A 21559-nucleotide genomic window follows, 5' to 3' on the forward strand; every position below is an offset into this window, starting at 1 on the left:
AGCGCCATTGTTTGAACTCGAGTCCGGTCTCGAGCGGTCTAGATGTTATTCATCTTTGTGTGTTTGAGAAGCATTTACGGTTTGATTAACGGGTCCGCCTTTGACGTGTCCCGGCTTCATTGTGGTCGAGCTGGAGATATAAGTCGAGCTCGGTATCGTGGGCATCTCACACTTGCATGTCCAGCATCAGCAAGTCCAAGTATCGCATCGCAGTTCTCAGAGACAACTCCCTTCTCGTTACGCCATATCCTTCCAATCCATTGCAATGTCAGCAGCACTCGCCCACAACATCAAGACTTGCGCTGGATGCCAAAGCAGAGCCAAGGCACAGTGGTTCGAGAAGACCATCGGCATATTGTACTACTTCATCCTCAAGATGTTCTAAAGTACACCTCAAACCCGAATTCAATTTTGATTACCAAATGCCGTCCTGAGTGTATAACCTTTTCAGAAGAGTCTATTGTGGATTACAATTTCATTGTAAGTCACCGATGAGAAGCCATTGCTACATTGTATGTCTATACTGACTTATACAGGTATATCATTCAAAGAAAAATTGCCGAAACGATGGTCCTTCCTCCTAGACCCTGACAAAACTTCCTGTGTATATATTGTCTCCAGGATATTATCCAGTCCCATCTGTGGGCGTAGCGAATAGCGTCTGATTTATCCCGGCGAAACGGAGCATACACCTGCAGAATTCTTACGCGATATCGACCGAAGCCTTCTCATCATGAATTATAAAACGAAAACAGCGTATATATGTCTTTAGGCAGGCCCCTGAATACGATCGTTCGCAGGGGACAGCGGGGGTGGGGGGTTGGCGTGCTTTTATTCCCTGTGCTGAGCAGCTACGGACAGCAGGATAGGCGGCGTTTGAAAATAGTTCCCTTTGTCTCCAAACTTAAGTCCAGGAAGGATTTTGTGTTTTACCAAGAGTAAAGGGCTTGCTGGCGAGAAAGCGCTGGTCTGCTTGTTCCTGTTCGCGCCCCATCCAACGTTGGCGCTTAGATTTCAAATACATACCCACGATATACACAATCAAATGACTTACACGAACAGGCCGTCACTTTATGCGTAGACTCTGAATTTCTTAAAATTTTACTTGTATTGATTTGGGTGAATAAACTGTCCTGCCATCTATCTCCACCGCAACTGCTGCCTTTTACCAACCCTCTGCAAGCATATTGATGCATCATAATGAAAAGCCGTCGCTTCCCATGACTCACATAATCTACAGGCGCTGCGATTGTCCAGCAAGTGGTAGCGTATACCCTCTCTGATGCATTCTTGCATTTCCTAGTGAGCAGAGTCCGAAGAGCATAGGCGTCAACTGCTCTGGGAGTCCACATCTGTCGTGGCCCTTCTCTCCCATCTTCCCACCACCGCCACCATATCCCACTAACCTGTGGGCCACTGGATGATGACCAGCAAGGCTATCAAGGGGCAAGCCCAATCGGCGTTGAAAGCAGCCAGACTTGACACTTTCGTATGGGACTCTAGCCCTCAAAGCGGAAACGGGATGCTTCAAGATCACCCAAACCATCACGGGGGGCCACGTAGCGTCTTCGGTACGTGTTGGTGAAATCTTGCAGAATAGACCGTATTTGGCGCACCTCCCCGCTATCGTTGGCCCCCAGTCGCTCCCGAATCTTGACCATCAGTCGCTCCACCTCGGCGGGAGTGACTGTGCCTTCAGGAAGCATCGTCAGGGTTCGCTCAACCCAGACCGCTGTTTCCGTCGGCATGATCTCAAACAAGGAGAGAAGGGCGCCGCTGGCATCGGCGAAGCAGTCGCGGGGGAAGCTGATCATCATGCCTGCTAGGAGACGCTTCACTAGAGCGTCTCCCTGGCTGACTATCAGTTGCTTCACCATGTTCTGCAGTTGCACATCGACGCCGGGGCTAACATGCTCGAGAGATGAAGGAGGGTTCTTACCGCCCCAAGATAGCAAGTCTCGAACGTAATGCAGTGTAGCCGACAGAGGTGGCCGTTGTTCCAATCCCAGGACAGATATGGCCGCTTCAAAGATAGGGGTGAACAGCTGAGACGGAATGAGCTTGTGGGGGTAGTAGAGAAGAGCATCGATCATGAGGCGGAAGAAGTCTTCTGTAACGTCAGGTAGCTCCTGCGGAGACAGCTCGCTGATGAAACGTAGAACATTCGTTGCTTGTGCCTCGAAAAATGTGTAGATGGAATCCGTGATGCTTTGGTCCACATGCTCTCGATCGTCAGAGAATTCGCGAAGGATGGCACTGGTCACCCAAAGGAAACACCCCTGTCTCGAGCTTTGGAACCCTTGTGCCAGTTTGTTGGCCATTTCTGGCAGCAACGGTGTCATGGCACCACGGTGGCTGATGACGATAAATCGCCAGCATCTGCAGATTCGCTCGCAGATCGGGGAGAAGTCGACAAAGCTTTCGAGCACCTTGGCCAGGATAGGGAAAACCTCCACCCAGTACTTAACGGCAGGGTCCTCTTCCCCACGCGCCACCGGAGGGACAGTAACCACAATCTGGACGAACATGGTGATGAGCTGTAGATGATCGGCAACCGCAAGCTTCCCGGGCTCGTCGGTCGCATTGTTTGCCTTGGTCATCAATCTCTGCACAAGAGGGTCGCAGTAGAGCTTGAGCAACCGGTAGATTTCAGTCTTTGGCTGCATTGCAACCACGGTGGCCACACCTTCCGTAATCTCCTCTTGGCTAGCATCTTGCAGAGTGTCGAGGACCTGGTCGTAGAATTGCTGAAGTTGGTCAACTTGCACGCCAAGCAGATGCTTGCAATCTTGGCAGAAGTACTTGATGGCCATTGCCGCCGCACGGACAACCTCCTTAGAATCGGTCTGGAACGACGATACGATGTAGTTGAACTGGCCTTCAAAGAGTTCGGGGTGTGCTGCCGTCCATTCGGTGTATCGCCCGAGGACCATTATGGTGGCGAAACGAAGTTTTTCGTGAGCTGGAATCTGGATGAGCAAGGGCATAAGCTGGGGCAGCACGATGCTCTCGTCCTTTTCCACCATACGACCCATGGCTCGCATGGAAAACAGCGGAGCCTCCAGCTCTTGCCAGTGAGGCACCGACGTGGCCGTTGCCATACCCCCGTACTTCTGCGTCCATATTCTAATGGCGTCCAAGACCTTGGTCAGGCAATCAGTGACCCCCATCACCTCACAGGCATCCTTGAGCGTGTCGCCCATGTGGTGTCTGAACTCTCGGAACTTCTCCTCCGCCACAAGATCGTTCGAAAACAGCTCGCGCGCGTTGGCATCGCGTCCGTCCTCGGACTCAGGGTATTGAAGGTGCTTCAACAAGCTGTCCACCAACTTCGAATATACGTCGACGAGCTCCATCCTGGCCTGGATGTAGCGTTCGAGCACGAGGTACTGCTTCAGTTCGTACCAGAAGTCGAAGGTGTACTCGATCACGTCTCGTTCCTTGTCCATCTCCACGCACTCCAGGATCGCATCAATAAGGGGCCGGAAATGCGCGGTCTCGCGCGCGATAGCAACAACCCAAGCGATGCCGGCATCGGAGAAAACTCGGGTCAGCGACTTGTATCCCTCGGTGTCCTCTTCTTCGACAAACTTCTGGATCTTTGGCCGCAACCCAACGACCTTCGGAAGCATGATGTTGATGCTTGCTACATTGTCGTCGACCTCCCGGGTTTCCCTCACCATGCTCGAAAGGCATTCGGCAGCCTCCTGGAAAGAATCGTCGCTCTCCAAGGCATTGAATACCACGCCCAGCAGTGGGGAGTTGACAAGATCATTGACAGGGACCTCGCGCAGCCATGACGTTATGCACTCGAGCAACTGGGGATTTGTCGCGGCTTGGGCTGCAAATCGATGTGTTAGCTTCGATCGATTACCAAAACAGAGATGCCGCAGAGAACTTACGGGAAGAGTGCGCGTAGTTGATCAGTAGTTGTACGACCTGAGGGGCGTTGTCCGACAATAACTCGGTGGTTCTCAGGGTGAGCTCTTCTTCCTATCGAAACCAATTAGACTGCGATCCAAGGTCTGCTGTACCACCACGAGGCGCCGCCGGAAGATAGGTTGTTGCTAATTCGCGGTCCACATACACTCAGGCTGATTTTGCGTCCTTCTGTCACCTCTTCAGGGAGAACTCGGAGGAAGTCCAATATGCAAGTATGGCTTTCGGGTTGGTTGCCGAGCGAGGATACCACCATGGGCAAAACATCCTTCCACTGCGTCATCTGAATTGCCAAAATCGCCAGGCAGACGCACAACTGGACTCGGATGGGCCTGGGCCCCGAGGCATAGAGCTGCAGCAACTCCAATAGTTGGGCTCTGACAGCAGGGTGCTCCGCGGCCGGTACTTGAGTAGAAAGGTCGTATGTGATCTGTCGAAGACCATACATTAGTTCTTACATATCCACAAGACGTCCCGAACAGTTTGCTTGGTGGCGCTGATCGCTGTTCCTTACCTTTCCCTTCAGAGTTGTCGCGGCGAACACCTTGGCCTCAGGCTCGGCATCCGACTTCAGGATCGTAATGGTCGTAGTCCATGCGCTTGGCTGCCGTGAGTCGCATTAGTAACCAAGTTCTTCCATGCAATGTCAACAGTTGGAAACCTACCGACTTCTGGAAGCTTTCCAGATACGTAGCTGCCTTCTTCTTGCGGTCCGTATCGTTACTTCGCATTGTCAGGACCGCGTCCAGCACCGCAGCAGGGGCAAAAGCCTCCTGGTCGCCGACGCCGTTGGCAGCCATGATGGGCGTTGTATGGTGATATGGGATCAGTATTGGCTTTCCGAGCGGGTAACTTTCTGGGAAGGACAAGGCTGGCCGGATCGTGGTCGAACAAAGAAGGTAGGTAGCTTATGATTCAGAGTCAGAAGCAAGTGGCTGCTTATCGATAAATTTCCCCACGTTGCGCTCTGGCTTGAGAGAAAGGGCTCAGTGGAATTAAGACGTTGGGGGGTATAAAAAATATACGTATCGGCGTTGTGGTGGTGAAGAAGAGTGAATGCGCCGGGTGAGAAAGCCCTGTATAAAGATTATGTTGGATTGCTGTCTAAGATGGAAACCCCTCCAAAGGAAAGAAGAGATGTTTTCAATGATCATTGTCCCTGAACCTCAGGTTGCTACGCAATAATTCCACGGTGGGGCGGCAGGCAAGATTGCCAGCTTAACTCCCCTCCATCCAACACCGCCGCTGAGCACTCCAAAGAGGGAGGGCATGCGCTACCCAACCTGGGACCTCCAAATCCGCGCCATGTTTACTTAGTGAGAAATCTAATGTAATTGCATAGGTAAACTAATTGCTCATTCCGAGACAATTCCTTAGTTTTAACGACGAGAGACTGCTCTGGATTAGGTAGAAATCGACTGCAGCAGGTGTTAATTGACATCAGTCACAATAGATACATGTATGGAGTGAGAGAGAACATTAAAGAGGAGAGGGGCGGCCAATCCCTGGAGGCAGCCCCATACAAGAAGCCCCACAAATATGGGCAGCCAGCAGCGGGACGGACGCCAGCAAAGACAGAAGCTGTCTGGCTGTCCCAGGCCGCCTCTTTAATTTTTAGGTTGTCAGCCTTGTCCGTTTGAGCACCTCTAAACGCGAGCCACTGTGTCCATCCAACGCGACTGACCACCTTCCACACCGACCACCGACAATTCCTGCCAGACCTTTACGGCCTCCCATCTCTTCGCTCCAAGAGTAACCACGGCAAGAAACACCAATTCGCAATGACTGGCCGCGGTGGTGGAGGTGGGCGCAAGGTTCTCCTGCCGCCCATCAACTTCATCTTCAAGCTCCTCCAGTCACATGCCACGGTCAAGATCTGGCTGTACGAGCAGCTGGCCATCCGAATCGAGGGAAAGATCCGAGTAGGTCACCTACAGCTCCCATCATTGGCGCGGAATACGGCGGGCTAACCGAGCTGTTTGTTTCCCTAGGGCTTCGACGAGTTCATGAACCTGGTTATCGACGACGCGGTAGAGGTCAAGCAAATTACCAAGACGAACCCCGAGGAGAAGAGAAGGACATTAGGTACATACGATCCCAGCGTTGCGCTCTCCTCTACTCAACGAATGGCGGCTAACACATGATTCGCAGGGCAAATCTTGTTGAAGGGTGACAACGTCTCTTTGATTCAGGAGGCGCAGTGATTGACAACCGGAAAGAAAAATTGGCGTACTGGACTTCTATGGGCGTCAGGTTTGACGTGGCGGTCACATATACTATGATACCACGTTGCAAGATATGATAACAGAAGATTGTCGGTTGATGGTTGTTTATTGTGTCCACCTATCAAGGCTCATCGGTTGGTGACAGCTTGAGTTCGCCATCTCCCAGAAAGACGCCATCTATCGGCTGGTCATGCGGACCAACTGGGACCGAATGCTCTGAAGATGGCGGGAGGAATTGTTCTTTAAGCGCTAGCGCATACAGCAATACAGACGGTCGACCGCTCGGGGCCCTGTCCTGTTCCGAAACCGCCAAAGTATATCTATGCAGAAAATAATCATAGAAACCTTTGCCATGGCCGAGTCTACGAATCACTCCAGTGTTGGGGTCGGTGTCGAATGCAACCCCTGGCAGCAAGATGAGATCAAGCGAGGCATCTTCGGAACGCATTCCGCCGAGCTCCCCTACGGTTCGCTGCCTCTGATTGACCGTTGTAGAATCAACACTCGGAATACCCCACTTGTCGCGCTGGAGAGACTCGTAGTCTTGCACATCTCGCAGGCTCACCATGTCCATGAGCCTCGTGGGACCATCCGCTGCTGGTAAGCCCGATTGGTGTAGAAACGGCACGAAGACGCGCTTCCCGGACGCCAGTGCGTCTCTCACGATAAGGTCTGTTTGGATCTCCCCATTGGGCATGGACAAATAGACTGCGACATTCTTGGCGTTGATATAAGGCTGAGATTTGGCCAAGCTGTTGAAGGCTTGCAAGCCTAGACAGTATCATGTTAGCCGATCTTCGGAGCTTTGCTGCCAATAGGTAGGTGTATAGGCTGCTGCTGACTTTGAGAAGTGACTGAATCCGATGGTATGCTGGCCAGCCTCTGCTTCATGAGATTCCGCAGCTGGGTTTTGGCGGTTTTCAAGGCTGTCGAGTTCATGTCCGGCGACTGCAGCATCATGGCAAACCAACTCTGAACAGTGAATGGATAGATGTGCGGCCGAACCGGCGACAACGGGTGATAGAGCAGCGATCAAATGCGACTGCAGCGATAGGTCAAGCTACAGCACACCCCCCACCTATCAACGTTGCTTTGAACTGCGCGGCGTTGGCCGAATTGGACGACGACTGCAGTTCGGCCTGCAGCTCTTGGCCCAGAACAGAACGCACTAGGCGAGGATGACTGCAAGGGGGTTGCCTCCGCAACTTGAACTTATACGAACAATGTGCTACTGATTGGAGCCAGCCAGTGAGAGACGAGTATGAAGCGACAAACGGGAGCATGCATTCAGGTGGAAAGTCGGCCAAGAGAGGTTGGGCACATTGGCTAATGGTTCGTGCTCCTGGACATCTTCCGATGCATCGCGTGGCGCAAAAGTGTCAGTGTCAATGTTGAAGGATCTTATCAATCTGATCGATGACGAACCTTCAAGGTCCCGCTAGCCAGGTTAGCGTACCTATCGGTTCAGAAGCCTTACTACCACAGCCGCCTCTGCCGCAGCGACAAGCCCATGTCAGAACAAAGTTTAATTGACGTTCGCAGTCCGAATAGAAATTTCGAAGTTGCAGACTACTTGGACTTCACGTGCTGCAAAATTCCTGCCATTATCAAATACCTATCAATACTGGTACAACTGCTGCATACTAAGGTATCGCCCGTATACCTCTACCCCCGGCTCTCTATATCCTTGGCTTCCTCTGTCTAATACCTACACGCCTTTCTATGTGTTGCGCTAGGCCATACTCCGTACAAAACCAGTAAATCTATACACATGTGCAGTCCTCTAGGTGGGGATAATTCTGCTCTCACGACCAGGGTGTGTTACCAGCTGCTGTGTCTAGGCTAGCCTCCCATATTTTGCGTCTTCCATACAACCATAGGGTAGGGTAGTCAGTCGGCTGTGGCTCCGTATCACCTGTTTGACTCATTCTCTCCATTGGGTATCGAGTCAACCTTGTCCCCCTCGTGCGTTACCACTCCTGTCACATTCGAGAGACCTTTGGCAGTAGCCTTGTCGATAGTACCAGGCAGCCAGGCTTTGCTTTTTTTTTTCCTCCCTCCAGTTTTCTCTGATGCCACATTCCCATGTAAAGAGCCATGATCATTCGCTGTCACCGTCGTCCATCCCCACTACTCCGGCGCGAGATACCTTCCCGTTAGAACCCATCCGCCCCAGAAGTCCCACATTACCAACCAAATCCAGCCCCACGACGCACCATGCGCCTTCCGCCGTTATAACTTCATCAGCCCATGACCCCTCCACTGCCTTTCTCGAGGACCCAGGGACCGAGCTAGACGAGATCCTTCCGCCTACAAATTCTCGGCGCCCCCATGGCGACAGCAGCGCAGGCCACGACGACGACGACGACGACGACTATGCTTCCCAAACCCACAGCGATATTGAGGTGATTCGTCTGACCGCAGACGAGCGACGAGGCCCAATGTCGAAAGCTCCGCTACTCATTCGTTCGTCCCCCGGCTTCGGTACTGGATCGTACGGCGCTGCACCGCTCAATCCCGTAGAGGTTGATGCAGTCGGCGGCGACGACGATCTGACCGAAATATCCCACAGGCGCTCGACCGAAGCCGAACCGAACACTTCGCGACGGCGCAAGTCCCAGAGCACTACTCGGTCTAATGGCTTGGCGCGAGAAAGCATATCGTCTCTATCGAGACGAAGGAGAATATCAGAGGAGATTGGGGGATCCAGTGTGATTGGCGGTGCCGAAGGCCGTTTCGGGGTCACAGAAATTTCTCTGTCGAGCGAACCCATTATAGATGCCAAGTCTAGCTCCAGCTCGCTTCGCGGCGACGATGAAAACGATGACGAACACGAGTCCAATGGAGACTTCGCGGCCGAGATAAACGACGAAGATCCGCCAGATAACTCGCCGTACCCCCAGGTTCGCGCCTCGGTCTCTCCTACGGACAATACTACCCTGTCCATAAACACCCCTCGCATGTGGATTCTGTCTACGCTATTCGCCGTCCTTGGATCTTCGACCAACCTTTTCTTTTCTTTGAGATACCCCAGCGTTGCAATTACACCAGTTATAGCATTGCTTCTTGTCCACCCTCTTGGTTTGCTGTGGGACTTCGCATTAAAACGACGGACTGATCCGGCGGAAGAATTTGTCCATGGCGAGAGGACCGATGCATCCAGCGCACTCCAGCCTGGCAGCGCGAGCTCAGACCTTTTCAAGAAAAGAAGCCGCAGAGAGCGGTTCCGTCTTTGGCTTGCCCAGGGAAGCTGGAACGAAAAGGAGCACAGCTGCGTTTACGTCAGCAGCAACGTCTCCTTTGGCTTCGCCTTCGCAACCGATGTCATTGTGGAGCAAACTCAGTTCTACAAGCAGGACGCCAGCATTGTGTATCAGCTGCTACTCACGCTGTCGACGCAGATATTGGGCTACGCGTTTGCTGGTCTCACCCGACGATTCCTCGTGCGGCCAAGCGGGATGATATGGCCGGGCACTCTGATGTCGGCGGCCATGTTTACAACCCTTCACAAGGAAGAGAACAACCCAGCCAACGGCTGGACGATGAGCCGCTGGAAATTCTTCTACATCATCTGGACCGGGGCTTTTGTCTTCTACTTTTTCCCGGGTCTGCTCATGCCCGCGCTGAGTTACTTCAATGTGATCACGTGGTTTGCGCCGGATAACGTGGTCGTGTCGAATTTGTTTGGTGTGGTGTCGGGCTTGGGCCTATTCCCGGTCACGTTTGACTGGGCTCAGATCGCGTACATTGGTTCTCCCCTTTTGACCCCCTTTTGGGCTGCCATGAATGTGGTTGGTGGGTTGGTCATCGTGATGTGGATAATTGCCCCTATTGCGTACTATACGAATACCTTCTATTCGTCGTATATGCCCATACTCTCATCTTCTGTCTTCGACAATACCGGCAAGATCTACGACGTCAGCCGGATCCTCACGCCCGACTTTCTCTTCGACAGCGAAGGGTACGCGAGCTACAGCCGGGTCTTTCTTCCCATTACGTATGTCCTCAGCTATGGGCTGCAGTTTGCCGGGCTGGCATCGCTTTTGACACATACAGCGTGCTGGCACGGAAAGGACATCTGGACGCAATGGAAAAGATCGCTGAAAGAAGCAGAGGAAGAAGAGACCAAGCCGGATTACCAGCCGTTGTCCGGCGGAGACACGGGGCTTTCGCCCATCTCCCGAAACGGGATGTCTCAAACTCTGAGGCGATCGAGCTCCAATTTCGATTCGCTGATGAGTCGAGAGGATGTCCATAACCGGCTGATGAGGAGATACAAGGATGCGCCGTTGAGCTGGTATTTGTTGACTGCAATTACTATGACAGCCATCGGGGTCTTTGTCGTTGAATAGTAAGTTTAATCCGATATCTACTGCTAAATTTTCGTTTCGTGGAATGACTAACACAGCTATCAGCTATCCCATTCATCTACCGTGGTATGGTCTGTTCCTGGCTCTAGGAATCTGCTCCATACTCTTCATCCCCATTGGCATAGTAATGGCAGTCACGAACCAGCACAGTAGCATCTACCTTATCTGCCAGCTCATCGCAGGCTTCGTCTTTCCCGGACGACCCGTTGCGAACATGGTGTTCGTGACCTACGGCTACATCTCGTCGGCGCAAGGCATCAAGTTTGCCGCCGATCTGAAGCTTGGGCATTATATGAAGATCCCACCGCGGATTCTCTTCAAAGTCCAGATGGTGGCGACGATTGTGTCCTCGCTCACCCAGATCGCCGTCCTCAACTGGATGTTCGCCAACGTCCCCGGCATCTGCACGCCCGAGGCCATCAACGGCTTCACCTGCCCGATCGCCCGCGTCCACTTCAACGGCTCCATCCTCTGGGGCGTGGTCGGCCCCGCCAAGTTCTTCGGCCCCGGCGCGACCTACCGCCCGCTGGTCTGGGGTTTCCTGATCGGCGCCCTCGCGCCCGTCCCCCTCTGGCTCTACGGGCGCCACAAGAAGAACAGCATCGTCCGCAAGATCAACCTGCCGGTCCTCTTCGGCTCGCTGAGCTGGATCCCCCCGGCCACGGGCCTCAACTTCTCCGTCTGGGCCTTGGTCTGCTACGTCTTCAACTACCAGATCAAGAACCGCGCCAGCGCCTGGTGGTCCAAGTACACCATGACGCTGAGCGCGGCCCTCGACTCGGGCTTGGCGTTCGGCATCGTCATCGTCTTCTTCGGGTTCATCTATCCGGGCTGGATGGACAACTTCTCCTGGTGGGGGACCGAGGTCTACAAGCGGGGCTGCGACTGGCAGGCCTGCGCCCTGAAGAGCGTTGCCAACGGGACGCATTTTGGGCCAGACGATTGGTGATGATTGCCCACCGCCACCCGGAGGCTGCAGGGGGGATGGATGATTCCATGATCCACGATAGTTACGTTTTTATTCGGATTGATATTTTGCACGCATTAGACCGTTCTGCAATGATTTAGGTAGCGACATAGCGAAGTTTACACATTTTGAACCATGGACAGCAAATATGGAAGATACAACAATACTATCCTCGCAAATGGGCACCACAGGCAAAGCTATTGAATTTGACCAATGAACTGATGATTTGCTAAACCTATCTAATGCTGGGCTCCTGAAGCTATATACAGCGCCCCACCTGGGAAGCCCCCCTATTTCTTGTGCGTAGGCCGGGCGTTCTTGGCACGTCGTCTCTCTGCCAACTTCCGCGACTTGCGCACATCCTCCGTGCTCTTCAGCTCGTTCCGGTTGATACCCACACCCTCCTTGAAGCGGCCGATTCTCTTCTCCTTGGCCTCGTCGACGCGCTTCTTGCGCTCATGGTAATCGTCACGGTACTTGTCGGCGTCCTTGGGCGCCTTCTCCATCTTGTGCTTGTACCTGGGTCCGGTAGAAGTAAACGGATTAGGAGGACCACCATTCTTCTTCTCGGAATCGCCAACGCGCGGCATGCTGCCGATGCGCTGGGCCTTCTTCCAGCGGTCGAAGCGGCCGCTCTGGAAGGAGGCGGCGATCTTGACACCGGACTCGCCGCGGACCAAACGGGCGCCCTTGGAGCCGTCCTCGTCGTTGTCGCGGGCCACGTACTTGCGGGACTTCTGGTCCCAGCGCATCTTGGAACGTGTGGGCACACCAAACGCCTTTCCACCTTCATCGTTGTTCAGGTCCATGGTGGCGTCACGGGCCGACTCGACGAAGGACACCGACGTCGTGTTGCCGCCAGAGTGCACACCGTAGCCGCGCTCCTCGGTGGCGTTGAAGGTACGTGGTTCGTAGGACATGAAAACCTCCGGATCTTGGTACGAGGCAGGCGTCTGGTTTTTGTTCTTCTTCGACTTCTTGCTCGCCGTCTCGTTGTTTGTGACGGTTACTTCGAGGCCATCGTCGTCATCAGACTCCGAGTTGCCCTCAACCATCACCTCGTCATCTTCGGCGTTAAGGGCTTCGTCTTCATCGCCAAAGGGCGCGTCGTCATCGCCAACATCCGAGTCTATATCCATATTGGCATTGTTCAACTCGTCTTGAGGTCGGAGTTTGATCTTCTGCCTCATGTTCGCCATGATATCTGCAGCATCATTCTTGAGACCCTTGCCATTCATCATCTTCGATTCGAAAATGGTCTCCGTCGGCCTGTAGCCGCTCAGCTTTGCAAGCATTTCCGCTCGCGCCTGTTCCAAATCACCACTTTCGCCGCCGAAAACCGGATGCAATTGCGTCCAGCCCTTACTTGCGACAACATCTCGTGCTCGCTTGGCACTCTGGCTTGACGCAGAGTTACGCGTCCGCAGATAGAGTTTCTCTGCCTTCTCGGAAACACGCTTCAAGTTCTTCAAGTCCTCATCGTCGCCCAGGATCTTGGTCTGCCACTCTACATTAGCTTCCACCTTTGATCGCATGGCTGCTCCAACGACCACGTCTTCGGCATAGTTTGGTGACTCTGACTCCCGGCCCAGTACCAGCTTCTTGCCAAGGAAAAGCTGGAGATCGATCAGGTAGGGAACATCTGTGTCGCGCACGATACTGTAACTCCAACCCCTTTGTCCAGCACGGGCAGTACGACCGACTCTGTGGACAAACACCTTCGGTTGAGGTGGGAAATCATAGTTGATGACATTTGCCAGAATGGGGATATCGATACCACGGGCTGCAACATCCGTAACGACTAGAATGTTGGATCGCCCCTTGCGGAAGTTATCAACCTGCTCCATACGGGCAGTCTGGTCGAGAGAACCGTAGACATAAGATACGGCAAACCCAGCTTCCTTCAACAACGTGGCCAGGTACTCGACGTGATGCTTTGTTGCGGCGAAAATGATAGTGGAGTGCTCTGTAGGCTTTTCTCTACCCCTTGACTTGTCCGGAACACGCTTCCTCTTGTTATTAAACCTGTCGGATTCCGGCTTAACTCCCGCGGGCAGTCCTAGAGGCATCTGGATCAGGTCGTGCAGGATATGTAAAAGGGCTCCTTCTTTCTCGGCACTCTTCACGCTGAAGAATGCGCTTTCGAGATCTGGCGAAACCTTGGTCTCGGCATCCAATCGGACTAGACTAGGGTCTTGGAGACCTGCACGAGCAAACTCAACCAACGATGCCGGCAGTGTTGCAGAAAAGAGCAGACTTTGCCGCGAAGGGGGAGCGCGTGCAGAATCTCGGTGAGCTGAGCTGCGAAACCCATTTCGAAGAGTCTATCGGCTTCATCAAATACCACATATTGAACAGAGCTGAGACTAAGTCCCATTTCAACCTTCAGATGGAGGAAACGACCGGGGGTGGCGATAACGATATCCGGGTTCGAAGTCATGGAGCCGAATTGCTCCTCCAGACTGTCACCACCGACCAAGAGAACGCATTTCAGATCAGTCCCTTTGCTGAACTCTTTGACAACCTTGAGCGTCTGGATGGCCAGTTCTCGCGAAGGCGACAGAATCAAGCCCCTGGATCCAATGGTTGCGCTATGGGCTCTGAGCCTCTCGATCATAGGGATGACGAAAGCGGCGGTCTTTCCAGAACCTGTCCTGGCCATACCCACCAGATCTTTCCTCTCGAGAATCAAAGGGATCGCTTTTCGTTGGATAGGGGTGGGTACGGAGAAACCTTTGCGGGTGATAGCTCGTAGCAGATTGGCATTGAGGCCTAGAGACGGTCAGCTTCTCCTCTCTCAACGCAAGACTTAGCAGTAGCATTGGGCGAAATGTCGACTTACCCATTGCTTGGAAACCTCCGCCCTTCTTGGCCGATTTGCTCTTCAAGTTGCCAGTTTTGCGAAAGGATGCGGCTTGTGTTAAAGCAATGAATGCCTCGTCGCCGTCGTCGTCTTCGTAGCCCGGGCCTCCCCTAGCACCACCTCCGAAGATATCTTCAGCATCAAAGGCCATCCCATCCTGCGCATCGACCCTCCCGCCATCGTCAGTGTAGAGCGAATCAAGGATATCGACCTCGTTCTCGGACGCGGCCGGCGAAACGGCGCGTCCTGAGCGCATTTTGGCGATAATCTATTTCAATCCGTAGCGGAGAGTATTATAAAAGAGTGTCGAGAAAAACAAAAGGCGTCGAAGTGTACAAAATGCGATTTTGCTGAGGCGTGCAGTGATGAATCCTCGCCAGAGGAAAAGCGCTTTGCACTTCCTCTCTTGCTCTGTCCCGCTTGAATTTTTAGTGGAGTCGGACCCCTGCCAGCCATCGATAAGATGGCGATAAGCCTGGAGCGGGACCCAATAGACCCAGCAGGTTGGTTGTACCAGTACTTCTTATTAGTCTCCCATGCCCCAGCTGAGGTCCCTCAAGTTAACGTCGGTCGCAACCACCCGCCCTTAGATTTGGTATATTGTCTTCCTGTTTGCAAAGCACCGCGTGCGAATAGATTCCCCGCAACGCTCACTTTCCCTCACACCCATCGCTGGCTTTACCGATACCACTGGTCAAAATGGCAGCCGAGATTCCGTCAGACCCCAAGTTGATGGAGAAGGAGGACATAGATGCACTCGATGCGCTCGCCTCCGAGGCGAAGGAGTTCGAGAAGGTAAGGCCCCTCCGTTGCCCTTCGGACGTCCATGGCTAACTTTTACCTCAGGATGCCGAAATCGACCGGATTCTCAAGGCCTTCCGCCTCGATGCGTACGTCCTACCACCCCTCCTTTAATCCCGAATAATCACCACTAACACGCTCCCCCCTCTCACGCAGCTACGCCGTCCTGGACCTGAACCCGGGTGTGCCCGAGTCCGACATCAAGATCACGTACCGCAAGAAGTCGCTGCTGATCCACCCGGACAAGACCAAGAACCCGCAGGCGCCCGACGCCTTCGACCGGCTGAAGAAGGCGCAGACGGAGCTGATGGACGAGAAGCACCGGGAGCGACTGGACGAGGCCATCGCCGACGCGCGCATGCTGCTCATGCGCGAGAACAAGTGGACCGTCGACTCGCCCGAGCTCAAGACGGACGCCTTCGCCCGCGACTGGCGCGTCAAGACCCGCGAAGTCCTCATCGACAACGAGCAGCGCCGCCGCCGCCAGGTCAAAGTCCAGATGCAGGAGGAGGGCCGCGAGCAGCGCCGCCAGGAGGAGGAGATCGACGAGCGCAAGCGCAAGCGCCAGCACGACCAGGACTGGGAGGCCACCCGCGACCAGCGCATCTCCAGCTGGCGCCAGTTCCAAAAGGGCAAAGGGGGCAGCAGTTCGGGCGAACCCGGCAAGAAGAAGAAGAAGGTCAAGCCCATCGGATGAGGAGGCTGTTATGAAACAAGCCCTCGGAAGTCTGTGGGGGTGCTCTGCTCACAGATATCTACTTATTTTCAGCGCTTAGCAGGGTCTCCCTAGATGGAGAAACGAGGATACGATACGGTCGGCGTTAGCGGCATGACATTGGTTTTCCTTCTGGCTTTACGCTGTGAGTTCATTAATAGAACCGAATGCGTCTTTTCGAGCCTAACTCCCTTAGAGAATACTCGCCCCCTCCTGACTACAGATCTACCCCCTTTCACGCGTTGCAAAAAGTACGAGGCAGCCAGCAACCTCTACAGGCTGCCTGTGAGAACTGGGAAACGCCATAAGATAATCGAAAAGGTAAGTTCCATCATGAGCCTAATGAGTTTTTTGTTATATCTGAAAGCTACCTTGATTGATGCACAGAGATCTTGTGAAGTCGTCATCCAGCTATCCCCTTACCATGATACAGCCATCCATGTCAATGCCTAGTATGTACGCGCCTTTGACCAACATTCCGTAGTAGCTCGCGTCAAGATCGCATACAAATAATAGGTAGCAAATCAATACCAAACTCCAGCTCCAGGGTATCTGTCGTCGATCCATCTTGCTGGCGCACCAGTCTCGGGTCTTAACATCTCTCAAATACTCTGTAAAGCCCCTTCAAGTCGGCTAGTTCTAGCACGCCGCCGTTCATCAACGACTTCGTAGCTACTAGTCTTGCCTTGAATGCTGGGAAAAAGACGTGCTCGACTGCCCGTCTGACGTGCACTCGTCTGGCCTTGAGCTCTTCTGGGATATCCTCCGCCTCCAGTTCCTCGGCGTTGCCTGGCATTGACGGTAACTGCTCGGGCACATAAAATTTTGCCAGCTCTTGAAGGAAACTCTCGAAACAGGCCTGCTCATCATCCCAGTCCACGTGCGGGCCGAGCCGGAGTAGAAATAGAGGGAGTTTTGCCATGGGAGGCGTATATCCTTTGCATAGAAGCGGGATACTGATCAGTTCGCCAGCTGGTGAGATTTCGAGACTGAAGTACTCCTGCAACATTTCGCGTCGCTCAACCAATTGGCCTGTCACCAACTCGACGACTTCCTCAACCTTGTAATCGTCGTCCTCGGCAAGTACTCCATCAGATTCAGATGCCTTTTCACGTTCGGCGGCAATAGCGAGAACTTCGCGCAGATTAAGAGCTGGCTGAAATTTGATAGTGCCAAAGTTCCCGAAATCTGTGAGACCGACTTGGTAGAAATATTCGAGACAAGCGCGCCCATAATCCACCAAGTAAAGCTTCACGCCACCCTGCATAGCAGCCAGTCTCCTCCGCTCGTCGACTATGCCGACAAAGGTATGGCCGGCAAATACCTCTGTCAGGCCGTGATGCATATCATCCCTCACTTGGGTGCGTAGCTCACGCACACTTGTCAGGCGACAAATAATAGGTTCGCGATCTGTGATTTGGTACTCTGGCTCTGTGCCCATGTCCTCTGAAGCCTCCAATGTCCCATCTTTGCTAGCGGTCGGGAACATACTGGTAATTTTACGCATCGAGGAATCTGTGCGTATAAGGTTGTTCTCGTAGGGCCGAACTGGAGTCTTGCCTTTTGAAATAGGCGTCTTCGCCGAGGAGCCACTGGGATCAGGCTGTGGCGTGCTCGAGGTACCAATACTTCCAGGTAGCAAGGACTGTGTCAAGGACTGCGTCGTGAAGGTACGACTCGCATCTACAGCGGCCAACTTGTCCCGAATGTTCTCGCAAATTGCCTGAATGATTTCGTCTTCGTTGAGGAAGTTCACTTCCCGCTTGGTTGGATGCACGTTGACGTCCACACGCTGGGGGTCGATTTCAAGGCTAAGATAGACAAAGGGGTGGCCGTTCTTGGGCAAGAAGGTCGAATACGTTTGCTCGATAGCCTTCTTGATATTGGAGGATTCGACCGCTCGATTGTTGATGAAAATCAGTAGGGTCGTCTTCTTGATATGGTAGTTGGCATTGGTCGCCCATCCCTTGGCGTTGAAGCCATAACGGTCATCGGCCGCAGCATACTCAATCAACTCGTTGGCTACACTGCTACCATGGATCGTACGAATGCGATCCATTGTAGTAGCGGCCGCTTGAATGGCAATAGATGTCCCCGAGTCGCCATGCTTCTTACAAGAAAAGGCAACTCCTTGGCAGTGGATCGAGTACCGTCCCACCATATCGATAATCTTGTTGTATTCATCGGAGGCAGATCTGAAAGCCCTCCGCCGAGTTGGCACGTTGTAGAAGAGGTCCTCCACTGTGATCTGAGTGCCGTTCCTCCCGGCTGTCGGCTTAGGGTCCGCAGATTGGCCCGGTTTGGCGGGCACAAGCTTCCCCCCGTCGTAATTGGCACGCCATGCGCAGTTGGAGTCTTTGGTCTTCGTGGTGACCGTGAGATGGGCAATGTGACTTATACTAGCCAGGGCTTCACCGCGGAAGCCATAGGTGCCGATGCTATGCAGATCTTCGAATTTCTTCAATTTTGAGGTGGTAAACCTCTCGCAAAGTATAGACATGTCATCTTTCTAGGGAGACCGTTAGAATAAACTAATAAATATTGGCTTGAGAAGGGAGGGCTCACGTCAATGCCGTGACCATTGTCAGTGATTTGCAGGAGTTTCAATCCGCCTTCTTTCACTAGGACTTCGAGAGAGGTGGAGCCTGCATCAACTGCGTTCTCGATCAACTCCTTCAAAGCATGAACCGGGGCTACGATGATCTCTCCCGCAGCGATTTTGTTCACGACGTCTTGGTCCAATGCCTAAATTTGAGAGTTAGATCAGTCAGCTCAAGGCAGTTTGACTGGGAAGTGGCCGGACAAGGTACTTGCCTGAATGCGGCGCGGGCCATCCTCTTCCTCCAAAGACTCATCGGCTTTTCTTTTGACTCCTCTTGGAGCGTCTACATCCATGGGCTCGTCCATTTTCAAGACTTGACAAGGTCTTTGCCGCGGATGAAATGTCACAGTGCTGCCCCAGAGGGTAGTATGTAGATATATGGTGGCCTAGGCTGTGCAGGAGACCGACCCTATCGTTCCTCGTCAAGGCAGAGCCCGCGCAATGAGTCCCAGGCAGCTCGGGTTCTTTTAGTGAGCGCCGTGCGAGTCGCAAGTATGAGCCGGATTGGTTCCTCATTCATTCGATTTTCTTGGGGTTTGTTGCCGTTTGGACAGAAAGAAGTTGCTCTTGAAGTGGTCAAGATGTACATGCTGCTGCCAATAAGAATCACATGACGGAAGGTGCTTGCTTCAATTGAGCATTGGCCAATTCCGAGCCTATACACCAACCAACGCACCTTCCTTCCTTTATTTCCAACTCCGGCTCAACTCTACTGCAAACAATTTCGTCGCCTAACATCTTTTTCTTAATCCTTCGAAAAAGCACGTCGAATGAGATGGGCCATATATAACAGGATTGTGTGGGTGTCTACATTAGCGCATGACCCTTGTGTTGTCACTAAGTCATGGGCGGCTTTCAGCTCTTATCGCTACTGCCTGCTCAAAGTCACCTCGCCAAAGCCAAGCTGAAGCTCAGCCCAAGGGCGCCCTGCTTATCAACAGTATGCATGTGATATGGTACCCAGATGTACATGTAGGTAGTTATGCGACCGCATACTTAGCTGGTAGCCGGTATCAAATGGTCCGCAAATTACTTGAAGTAAGTCACGAGAGAAACTTGCAATGCATGTAGGATTCGTCTAAGATGGGCTGTGTGAGCGGGATGGTGTTAGATGCATGTGGCTGTGTCGATGAAACCCTTGTCACTCCCCTTACAGAGTTCCTCCGGGTCAGCAACTCATAGATAAGAAGAAAGTCCCTGTCCCCAGAATGGTTACCTTATGTAGGTACTCATATACGATTTAAAGATAAACATAAGCTACTTATACAACCCCCACCCCAGGCTGACACTTATACCGGCTCATCTTCACTGCCAACGAACCAACTCATAATATTGTCTGACTCTGAACCGTGGTGACCAAACCTCCGCCATGCCACGACACGCACTCAAAGGCTGCGCTGGCCTGAACATTGATATCACCGACTTCCAGTCAGTCTACCTGCCCGGCGACACCCTGCTAGGCCATGTGAGCTGCAGCCAGCCTTTCCCGCCGCCAGGGAAGAAGAAGGCCGCCGACAACGCCTCGCGGACGGAAGTGCGCATCCGGCTCTTCGGGCGCGCTAAGACCAAAGTGGTGCGCAAGAACAACAACTCGACCGAGACCTACCGCGGCCGCGCCGTGCTGTTTGATCAGTCGCACGTCGTGTCGCAGGGCGCCGTGGCGGAGTCCGCGCGGTTCCCCTTCGCCGTCACCATTCCCGAGACGTCGCAGCCTGGCTTTGCGGCCCGGGGAGACGACTGGGACCGGGAGAGGAGCGAGTCTGTCTTACTGCCGCAGCAGCAGCAATCGACCGCGTCAGAGGCAGGGAAAGGGGGCGGGCATCGGCAAGGATTCTACCTCAGCTCGTCACAGGACGATGTGACGAACCACGGGCTTCCGTCGGTCTATTACTTCGCCTCCAAGTCCGGCTGGTCTGGAAGCAAGTTCGAGGCGTACATTGAGTATGTGCTCGAGGCGAGCCTGGTCTGTCCGGGTACCGAAAGCGTCACGGCTCATTTCCCTTATTTATCCGCCGACATTCGACAGCGAAGCCCATCAAGGGCGGCGACTGCAAATTCGGGGTCCGTGAAGCTAGTCGCCTCCTCCGGACGGAAAGGCTGCTCGCTGAGAATGCGGAGAGGAAGATGACGTTCCGGGAGAGGCAGCGGAGGTTCTGGAACCCTTCCAAGACGCCCAGGTATACCTATACCGCCAAGGTGGTTCACCCAACTGTCATCCAGCTGGAGCATCCCAGCCCCATCCCATTTAAGCTATTCATCGTCCCTAAGCTACAGGACGAGCTGACTTCCATCTGTCCGGACGGTGATCTCTCCCGCCTACCGCCTGTGGAATTTGTGTCCATCGAGCTAAGTCTGAAATCGAAGACCCGGATCCGGGCCCCTGGCAATTTCTCCAAATACCACAAGGGAGAACGCGAACACGAGTTCCCTATCCGGTTTGCACCCTTGCAGGCGAACCGCACTTTCAAGGTCTCCCTCGTAGTGCGAGGCAATCTCCGAGATGAGCCGCCGCCCGATTACTCGGCGAGTGAGATCTCTACCAAACTCGCCGAGGAGAAGCACATCACCGCCACGAGCTCTGAGAGTTATCATCATGATAATAGCAACGGGGAATTTTCGATCCGACCCGTCGATGAGGACACCGTGAAATTCCCCAGCATGCCGATGCTAGACTACTCCCAATTCTCCCCCAGCGAGAAGGGTCAGTTTCTCATCGGCACGCCCTTCGATCTCGGCACGCACCTCGGCATCCACCTCTCCCAGACAGGTTCCTCGACGCTCGGAGCGGCAGCCGAGAGCCCCTTCGGTCGGTGGCTTTACCCTTCGTTTGACACGTACAACATCTCATTGACGTACCAGCTGGCGTGGACCATTCACCTGAGGTGCGCGGGCGAGTCGCACGACGTCCACGGCATCGCTGGTGTGCGGGTTCTGCCGCCGAGCAAGGAGCAGGATGCCCACAAGAAGGAGATGCTGGGCCGGGGGGCATGCAGAAGGAATATGACAGCCTGGCAATGGCTATGGGATTGACCGAGACCGCGCTCGGCTTGGTGGCCGACACGCTTGGGGCATTTTGA

At 53.6% G+C, this 21559-nt stretch overlaps 8 protein-coding genes across 8 annotated transcripts; 4 read left to right on the top strand and 4 right to left on the bottom strand.

The window, feature by feature from the left end:
• Positions 1-1499: 1499 nt before the first annotated feature.
• PG985_004021 (armadillo-type protein) lies at positions 1500-4739 on the bottom strand (the record flags this gene model as incomplete). The annotated part of the gene is made up of 5 exons (XM_066823790.1): positions 1500-3841; positions 3903-3993; positions 4088-4369; positions 4454-4543; positions 4605-4739. 5 exons carry the CDS (start codon positions 4737-4739, stop codon positions 1500-1502), a joined length of 2940 nt encoding a protein of 979 aa, XP_066686950.1.
• Positions 4740-5720: 981 nt separating this feature from the next.
• On the top strand, positions 5721-6143 carry PG985_004022 (sm snRNP core protein Sme1; the record flags this gene model as incomplete). Its single annotated transcript, XM_066823791.1, has 3 exons — positions 5721-5861; positions 5931-6024; positions 6091-6143. 3 exons carry the CDS (start codon positions 5721-5723, stop codon positions 6141-6143), a joined length of 288 nt encoding a protein of 95 aa, XP_066686951.1.
• Positions 6144-6285: 142 nt separating this feature from the next.
• Positions 6286-7124, bottom strand: PG985_004023 (uncharacterized protein; the record flags this gene model as incomplete). The annotated part of the gene is made up of 2 exons (XM_066823792.1): positions 6286-6935; positions 7007-7124. The coding sequence occupies 2 exons, from the start codon at positions 7122-7124 to the stop codon at positions 6286-6288; spliced, it is 768 nt and encodes a 255-aa protein (XP_066686952.1).
• Positions 7125-8227: 1103 nt separating this feature from the next.
• Positions 8228-11483, top strand: PG985_004024 (uncharacterized protein; the record flags this gene model as incomplete). The annotated part of the gene is made up of 2 exons (XM_066823793.1): positions 8228-10515; positions 10580-11483. Coding segments are annotated over 2 exons (3192 nt in total), but the record flags the coding sequence as incomplete, so codon positions are not given.
• Positions 11484-11791: 308 nt separating this feature from the next.
• PG985_004025 (ATP-dependent RNA helicase DBP10) lies at positions 11792-14620 on the bottom strand (the record flags this gene model as incomplete). The annotated part of the gene is made up of 3 exons (XM_066823794.1): positions 11792-13704; positions 13728-14273; positions 14344-14620. The coding sequence occupies 3 exons, from the start codon at positions 14618-14620 to the stop codon at positions 11792-11794; spliced, it is 2736 nt and encodes a 911-aa protein (XP_066686954.1).
• Positions 14621-15063: 443 nt separating this feature from the next.
• On the top strand, positions 15064-15862 carry PG985_004026 (DnaJ domain-containing protein; the record flags this gene model as incomplete). The annotated part of the gene is made up of 3 exons (XM_066823795.1): positions 15064-15159; positions 15211-15254; positions 15322-15862. 3 exons carry the CDS (start codon positions 15064-15066, stop codon positions 15860-15862), a joined length of 681 nt encoding a protein of 226 aa, XP_066686955.1.
• Positions 15863-16472: 610 nt separating this feature from the next.
• PG985_004027 (uncharacterized protein) lies at positions 16473-18787 on the bottom strand (the record flags this gene model as incomplete). The annotated part of the gene is made up of 3 exons (XM_066823796.1): positions 16473-18389; positions 18446-18625; positions 18668-18787. 3 exons carry the CDS (start codon positions 18785-18787, stop codon positions 16473-16475), a joined length of 2217 nt encoding a protein of 738 aa, XP_066686956.1.
• A 1064-nt stretch (positions 18788-19851) lies between these two features.
• On the top strand, positions 19852-21512 carry PG985_004028 (uncharacterized protein; the record flags this gene model as incomplete). Its single annotated transcript, XM_066823797.1, has 2 exons — positions 19852-20455; positions 20509-21512. The coding sequence occupies 2 exons, from the start codon at positions 19852-19854 to the stop codon at positions 21510-21512; spliced, it is 1608 nt and encodes a 535-aa protein (XP_066686957.1).
• Between the last annotated feature and the right edge of the window lie 47 nt (positions 21513-21559).

This window comes from Apiospora marii, assembly GCF_038362585.1.
Source record: "Apiospora marii strain CBS 49790 chromosome Unknown utg000003l_segment0_segment0, whole genome shotgun sequence".
In the NCBI taxonomy this organism is placed as follows: domain Eukaryota; kingdom Fungi; phylum Ascomycota; class Sordariomycetes; order Amphisphaeriales; family Apiosporaceae; genus Apiospora; species Apiospora marii.